This window comes from Cottoperca gobio, chromosome 17 (genome assembly GCF_900634415.1).
Source record: "Cottoperca gobio chromosome 17, fCotGob3.1, whole genome shotgun sequence".
Classification (NCBI taxonomy): Eukaryota; Metazoa; Chordata; class Actinopteri; order Perciformes; family Bovichtidae; genus Cottoperca; species Cottoperca gobio.
Window position 1 is genome coordinate 22,044,333 of NC_041371.1, and position 8,218 is coordinate 22,052,550.

At 39.6% G+C, this 8,218-nt stretch overlaps 1 protein-coding gene and 1 non-coding gene across 2 annotated transcripts; one reads left to right on the forward strand and one right to left on the reverse strand.

Moving 5' to 3' along the window:
* Positions 1 to 4,702: 4,702 nt before the first annotated feature.
* trnaq-cug (transfer RNA glutamine (anticodon CUG)) lies at positions 4,703 to 4,774 on the reverse strand. Its single transcript has one exon. It is a non-coding gene; the product is annotated as a tRNA-Gln (tRNA).
* A 412-nt stretch (positions 4,775 to 5,186) lies between these two features.
* Positions 5,187 to 8,218, forward strand: ankrd45 (ankyrin repeat domain 45). Its single transcript, XM_029453808.1, has 4 exons — positions 5,187 to 5,472; positions 6,151 to 6,318; positions 6,405 to 6,490; positions 7,091 to 8,218. Exons 1-4 carry the CDS (start codon positions 5,238 to 5,240, stop codon positions 7,295 to 7,297), a joined length of 696 nt encoding a protein of 231 aa, XP_029309668.1. The 5' UTR covers positions 5,187 to 5,237; the 3' UTR covers positions 7,298 to 8,218.

Sequence of the window (8,218 nt, forward strand, 5' to 3'; positions counted from 1 at the left end):
ATTTACAAATCCGCAAACTAAAACAAAAGTCGAGAAATCTTGAAAGTAAATGGCGTTCCACTAAATTGGAAGAATCTCGTTTAGTCTGGTTAGATCATCTTAAAACGTATAAGAAGGCTCTCCGTAATGCCAGAGCAGCTTATTACTCTTCCTTAATAGAAGAAAATAAGAACAACCCCAGGTTTCTTTTCAGCACTGTAGCCAGGCTGACAGAGAGTCACAGCTCTACAGAGCCTTCTATTCCTATATCTCTCAGTAGTGACGACTTCATGAGCTTCTTTAACGATAAAATTATAATTATTAGAGACAAAATTAATCTCCTGACCTCAATTGGTAATGACTTAACTTCAACTGTTGGAATTTTAAAAACATCTGTAACTCCTGAAATATATCTAGACTGTTTTACTCCAATCAACCTTAACCAACTAACTTCAACAATCTCATCGTCTAAACCATCAACCTGTCTTTTAGACCCGATTCCAACTAAACTGTTTAAAGAAGTTTTACCCTTAATTAACACTTTGTTATTAAATATGATCAACCTGTCTCTATTATCTGGCTACGTACCAAAATCCTTTAAAGTAGCTGTAATAAAACCACTTCTTAAAAAGCCTAGTCTTGATCCAGAGGTTTTAGCCAACTATAGGCCGATATCTAATCTACCCTTTCTTGCTAAAATCCTTGAGAAAGCAGTCGCAAAACAGTGTGACTTTTTACATAATAATAGTTTATTTGAGGTTTTTCAATCTGGATTTAGAGTTCATCATAGCACAGAGATGGCACTAGTGAAAGTTACCAATGACCTTCTATTGGCATCAGACAAAGGACTTGTCTCTGTTCTTGTCTTGTTTAGACCTCAGTGCTGCTTTCGACACTGTTGATCATGACATTCTACTACAGAGACTGGAACATTGTGTTGGCATAAAAGGAACCGCACTAAGCTGCTTCAAGTCCTATTTATCTGAGCGATCTCAATTTGTACTTGTTAACGATAAATCCTCCATGACAGCCAAAGTCAGTCTTTGCACTGGCTCCCGGTAAAATACAGAATAGAATTCAAAATCCTTCTCCTGACTTACAAATCAATTAATAGTCAGGCTCCAGCATATCTTAAAGATCTCATAGTACCGTATAAACCAACTAGAGCATTGCGCTCCCAGACTGCAGGGTTACTTGTGGTTCCTAGAGTCTCTAAGAGTACAATGGGAGCCAGAGCCTTCAGCTATCAAGCTCCTCTCCAGTGGAACCAGCTTCCAGTTTGTGTTCGGGAGGCAGACACACTCTCCACATTTAAGAGTAGGCTAAAGACTTTCCTTTTTGATAAAGCTTATAGTTAGGGCTGGCTCAGGTTTGCCCTGGATCAGCCCCTAGTTATGCTGCTATAGGCTTAGACTGCCGGGGGACACCTCCCTGCTCTCTTCCTTCTCTTCCTCTCTCCTCCCCTCCCTCTCTCTTCTTCTCCCTCTCTATCTGTATGCATTTATGTAAATGTATGTTACTAACTCACCATCCGGGGTATCATCCCCGGAGTGTCTGTCTCTCATGTGGCAGGTTGCCACTGATAAAGTTTACGTCAGGATCATGAATCGTGACAGCGCCTGCTGACCTGGTCCTGCTGGACACCGGGAAACCTTATTGACATTTTCCTGGATTCATCCAAACTTTCTATTTCTTTTTTTTCCAACACAACATAATTTCTGTCAAATGTTGTATTTGTACTATGTTGTTTATCCTGTACACATGACACCTATTGCACGTCTGTCCGTCCTGGGAGAGGGATCCCTCCTCAGTTGCTCTCCCTGAGGTTTCTTCCATTTTTTCCCCTTTAATTTTGGGGTTTCTTTTAGGAAGTTTTTCCTTGTGCGATGCGAGGGTCTAAGGCAGGGGTCGGGAACCCATGGCTCGCGAGCCATATATGGCTCTTTCGATAACGCAATATGGCTCGCAGACAATTTTGAGCTGACATTTTTTAACTTAACAAGTAATAAATAATTATACTGTGTCATTTTAAAGTAAAACATTTAGCAGCGGATTTGTTTTTAGTTCTCCCCTCTCCTTTCCTCCGCTGTGTGTGTGTGTGTGTGTGTGTGTGTGTGTGTGTGTGTGTGTGTGTGTGTAGGGGGCGGAGCCCCGCCCGTCGCGAAACTGCGCAAAGCAAGCAGTAGACCGGGGGGGTCAAGCTCATTCACAGAGGGCCAACATTAAAAACTGGGACTACGTCGAGGGCCAAACACGGTCCACATTTATTGAACAGGGTACACATAAAGTGCAAAAAGATATGGAACATATTTAAGTCAACTGCAAACGGATTGCTGAGCAGTTCAATTTAAATATCTGAGCTGCAAAGTCGGCAAAGTCTCTCAGTTGATCAGCAGAATGCTGTCGGGAACACAGCGGGGGAGATGTTTGTCAGTGTTTGGAAACACGTAGTGACCAAAGTTTCCTTCTGCATCAGAGTCTCCCACAGGCAGCTCGGCATCATACATGTCCGTGATCACACGGCCCTGAAGCTGCAGGTTTAACAGTGAGATGCTTCGTTATGTCGCACAAATAGTCCCGCTCGCATCGTCCCAGAGATCTGTGGTGCGTTTCCCTTTGCTTTCCAAAAACTTTCATTTCATTCACACATTTAGATACTTCCTCAAATGTCTTTTCCCGTGGTTGTGCCAATGCATTGATTTAATTACCAAAACCGGCGGGCCAGTTATGACAGACATATGACATTTTCTCTCGGCTGGATATAATTGCCTTGAGTTTGACACCCGTGCGGTAAACACTGAAACGTGCACATAAATTAGATAAATAACGTAAGAGTTTAGTTTATTTAATAAAAGAGCACCTGTTCAATGCAACACTGATACCGCTATTAGTACTCGGAGACGTGTTATTCTTAAAATATGCACAATCCATTCACGAAGACACAAGGACTTCATTTTCACCCCAGTAAGAAAAGCTGAGGTGCCAGCCATCAATAAATCTGAAATACCCATCGGTCTGAAAGCGAAGATTGATCAGACTGCATTTAGCTGTATTATTTAACATTTTCTAAATAATGTAGAATCTCAGATTTTTACAGCAATTAATAAATAAATGAATGACATTTTAGCTACATTAGCAGCCAGTATAATTTGAAATCTGTCCGACACTGTGGTCCAGACTGAAATATCGCAACACTTAGACAGATTACTGTTACATTTAATACAACCATTTATGGTCCCAAGAGGAGGGTTCCTGCTGACTTTGGTGATCCCCAGACTTTTACTCTTGTGCCACCATGAGGTTGACATTTGTGGTTTTGAGTTAAAGTTTTGTTTTGTTTAAAGTAACAGCAACAACTGTTACTGTAGATGGATTGCTGTTTAATTTTGTATATCAATTCAAGTTTCTCTCAGGATGAATTGTAATAACTTTGGTGATCCTTCAACTTCCCATCTACCATCATGATCAGGTCAAATTTTGAATGTTGTGTTTGATTTGAAGTGATTGACCAAATGTTAGCATGCTAATACACTATACTAAGCACTTTACCTTTGTCATTCAATATAATGTAAATAAATGTTTTTCTTGAGTCAATGCGCGTGTTTGCGGATCAACGCATCAGTCTACGCGTCATGAGTGCAAAAGAAAGTTTTATGGCCTCAATAAATGTTAGCCATTTTTTGAGTTATATGGTGGTAACTGGTGGTTTATAAAAGGTAAAGTTTTATATTAACTCGATCTTAAAATCAGGTCCCGCCAAGATTTGAACTCGGAACACTGGATTCTGAGTCCAGCATCCTAACCATTACACCATAGCACCCCTACAGGATACACTGTGCTGTGTTCATGTATAATTAGTGTGGGTAGGAAATGACTAAATTGTGCTATTGTTTCAAAAACGATTGTGAAATAGTTTACTGAAAGACACATAGGCCTACTATGAAAAATAAACATGGGCAACCACACTGGATGAGGCTATCTCTACGTAGTTTAGTAAACTAGTGCAGTGCCCTTTCGGGATGAGCTTGTGCCGCCACCAAAGTGTGTCAATGCACGTGTTTACGGATCAACGCTTCAGTCTACGGACCACCGGTGGTCCGTACGTATATTGGTAAAATGTCACATTTGAAATGAATATATTATAAGTTTAAAGTGTTTCTCAAACTGTTTAAAAATGACTAGTATAGACTAAAGCAGGGATGGGCAACTGGCGGCACTTTGTTATGACGTTATGATGTGTAAAATCTATCAGCATTTACTGTTTAAATCGCATATGAACGAAATACTTGTAGAATCCGTATTTGTATTTGTATTGTTGATTTAATGTGTGAACGAGCGATATAGAGAAGGTCACACAAAGCTCATTATTAGACTGTCATTTGTAATATATTGTTGGAGTGGTAAGCAGGCCTATTGTTTTTGGATATTTGGGGAGTAAGGTGGTCCGTGAGTGTTTTTTTTATTGGTTAAGTGGTCCTTGTTCTGAAAAAGTTTGAGAGACACTGGTCTACGCGTCATGAGTGCCCCCATAAAAGCCCCCATGAAAGTTGTATGGCCTCAATAAATGTTAGCCATTTTCTGAGCATTCCTCCAGATGAAATGTATGCAGATTTAATGTAAATTTTTTAGGATTATCGACGTGAAATGTTGGTTTTCAGTAATTCGACGAACTGGTGGTAATTAGTAAGGTCGCAAAGTATTATATTAACTCGATCTTAAAATCAGGTCCCACCGAGATTTGAACTCGGATCGCTGGATTCAGAGTCCAGAGTGCTAACCATTACACCATGGCACCCCTACAGGAAGCAATGTGCTGTGTTCATCCATGATTAGTGTGGGTAGGATATGACAAAATTGTGCTATTGTTTCAAGAAAACGATTGTTAAATAGTTTACTGAGAGACACGTAGGCCTACTGTGAAAACATAAACCTGGGCAACCACACTGGATGAGACTGATAATAAAAACGGAAATTTGTTAAAAGCTGATTATTTTGTTTTAAAAAATAAGGGGACTTAATGCATACAAACAAAGGCTATCTCCACGTAGTTTAGTAAACTAGTGCAGTGCCCGTTCGTGTTAAACTGATGTTTGTCACATAATAATGGTATTCGTGTTTTACCATTAATTAGGCTGAAACAAGGCTAAACAAATAAACTCACATATGACCTTGAGGTTTTACAACAGGTGATGCCGTAACCATGGAAACAGTAGATTCCGGTCTGTGCGGGGCAGGTAGCCTGGCTAGAGACGTGCAAAATGACATCGATACAGACAGAGATCTTTACATGTGTGTTGTCTGGGGACGTGGAGAGTATTACGGGGTATTTTGAGCGTGAGGGTGTCACAGACGAGGCGCAGGAGAAGGATATGTGCGGAATGAAGGACGAGGTTGGGAGAAATGCCCTGTTAACAGGTTGCATGTTGGGGAGGAGCGATGTCGTCCGGGAACTGCTCACACACGGAGCTCGGGTCGATGAGCAGACTGTCAGAGGTGAGTGCAAAACACATTGAACTTACCTCATGATGTTCACTTTTAGTTAGGGTGGAAGTGGGCTAACAACTAAAGGGAAAGGAAGTGCTTAAGCCGGTAAATGGACTACACTAGCCTAAACAAATGCAAAACCTGTGTATTACATTACATTACATTACATTACATTACAGTTCATTTAGCTGACACTTTTGTCCAAAGCGAGGGTTAGGCTAAAGTTAGGCTACAGCACTAATAGATTACACATACTAGTGCTTCAATACTACAAAGGTCACATGCTAACTTTGCCTAGTGTAGTCCAGCTCAATTAAGATGACTATAACAATGTTCAGTTTAAATAAAGTGAGTCTACAGAAAAATTTAAAGTTGATCTACAGGATAATACATATTTCCACCATAAATGAGTGCATATAACTTCCCTTATATAAGTATAATATAAGTATCCCCACCAATAATATAATGAAACGTGTGTGTGTGTGTGTATCTACTTGCAATGTATATTTATTTATATTCTATTTGACTATTTTAACATAAACTAACAGTGACAATTACCAACAATCCATTTTAACTTCATAGCTGGCCCACAGACAGTCTTAAAAAGTTACTTTTCTTCACCAGAAGTGATCGAGCTGTGAGCAGCCTGTACTTGTGCTGTACTGTACTGTGCTCTTGGTCCTGCAGGTTATTCTTCACTGCACCTTGCTGCATGTTGGGGCCACCTGCAGACTGTGAGGACTCTGCTTGAACTGGGAGCTGACACACAGGCGGAGACCTTCAGAGGGGAGCGGCCTGTGGACCTGGCCCAGAGATACTCCAGGACAGACTGTGCTGACTGTCTCATCCTGGCAGGTGTGTGCAGCTCAGGTTATGGCATTATCTTTGATTAGTAAAGATGTTTATAGTTCTTAATCTGTATGTATGTTTACTGTCTGCAGAAGCTAAACAGGACTTGATGTCATATGTAGCCTTTGTTAAAGACCTTGTCTCTGACCCAGAGAAGAACCTTACAAAGGAGGAAAAGGTAACACATTTCTTTACATCAGGAATCAAAGATATTTAGCTATTTTAATAAATGTATTATTGCTGTATATTATGAATAGAACATTGGGTGTAATCTTAGCTTGGATGAGGGGATGTGTTCTCACTCAGCACTTTTTTACCTGACATTTCATAACTGAAGATGTACTGTAGGTATTTTCTCAGCTTTACCAACTAGATTATTTCTTCACAACATGCATCAAGCTTTAAATTACCATGCCCAATGTATTTTCTACAAATTATTTATGACATAGTGGATATTAATACAAATAAGTATAAATTTAGTGTCCTTGAGCACTGAACCTTAAACTGCTCCCCAAATATAAGTCACTTTGAATAAAAACATCTGCTATATAGATGCTATCTGAATTGCATATAGTATAACACACGTTTTATTTAAAAGGTTTTGTTTACCGTGCGTGTCACCCTTTCCATTAATTGGTGCTGTTCACATTTGTTATTGAAGCAAATAGATAAGCTTTTAAATGATCTCATATTCAGATGAGGATACATTTACTTCATTAAGATTCTTTTTCTGCTGTTTAATATTTTCTTTCTGTCTCTCTTTTACATTTCTGCACAGAACATATGTACACGTGCGTGCTCAGCCAAGTCAGACTGGATTCAGAGTGTGAAACACTCAACAGTGTCAGACTTCATCGCCCAGAGGAAAGACATAGAGAACACTCTTCAGCCGATTCTCAGCAAGCTGTCAGCTCAGTGTAAGCACCAGCAACATTTTTGCATCGCACTGAAATCTCTCCACAATGTAGGAACCATCTTATACTAAATGTTGAACTGATTATGTGGTTGCAAATGTATTTATTTTGACTATAAATCCTGCCACAGAGGCTAGCTGTGAATGTTTACTCCTGCAGTAAGATGTTCTTGGACGTACACAAAATAATATTTAAGATCCTATCCTTGATCTCTTTTGCCATCTCCGTATGGTTTAATAATAATGTAATGATTTTGCTTGAGAAAAAAATATTTGGCCTGCTTTCCGGATCTCAGAATTCTGAGAAAGGTTTTCAAGGAAAAACAAATGTCTGCTCTTGTTTTTCTAATTTAACGAGATTCCTCTCATTTATATTAGAGCTCCATTTCATGGAATCAAACATGTCCTGTCTGCTTAGTTTTACCTCATTTTCAGCAGTTGCCTAATTGTCTCTTGAGTCACCACATAGCCAGCCTGAATACATCTCAGATGCATCATCTTATATCCTTGAAGCATGTCGTACAGGTTCAACTGACCCTGGAGGAACACACAGAGCAGCAGAGCAGAATGGGCTTTTACATCTGAACCACTGCACAGTCCTGAGGTGCCTGCACACCGTGGACAAACTATTAACAATACCGTCTATAATATTACTTAAAGACACACATATCTCCCAGTGTCTAAAACTCAAACCAAAATAAAACTGGATTAAACTAAACAGGTGGGACATGTTTGCTTCCATGAAATTGAGCTCTCAAATAAAACAGAGCTTCTCCTGGGAATCTTGTTAATTCAGAAAAACAAGTATTAATAAAAAAAAAAATCTCAAGTAAATGCATTATGCAGAAGCATAATTGCATGTGCTGGTGTTATGGATCATCGTACATCTGTTTGCAGCAGCTGGGATGCCTGTCAAACCAGCAGAGGAAGATGTGTGCAGTGCCAGTGTTCCAATAAATAAGTGAAAAATGTTCAATTGTTTTCCGTGTATAA

Bases quoted from the DNA above. Each gene is read 5' to 3' on its own strand.
- ankrd45 (XM_029453808.1), top strand. From the start codon at position 5,238: ATGACATCGATACAGACAGAGATCTTTACATGTGTGTTGTCTGGGGAC. The intron at 6,319-6,404 runs GTGTGTGCAGCT...TACTGTCTGCAG, and splicing joins TGACTGTCTCATCCTGGCAG to AAGCTAAACAGGACTTGATG. The intron at 6,491-7,090 runs GTAACACATTTC...ATTTCTGCACAG, and splicing joins ACCTTACAAAGGAGGAAAAG to AACATATGTACACGTGCGTG.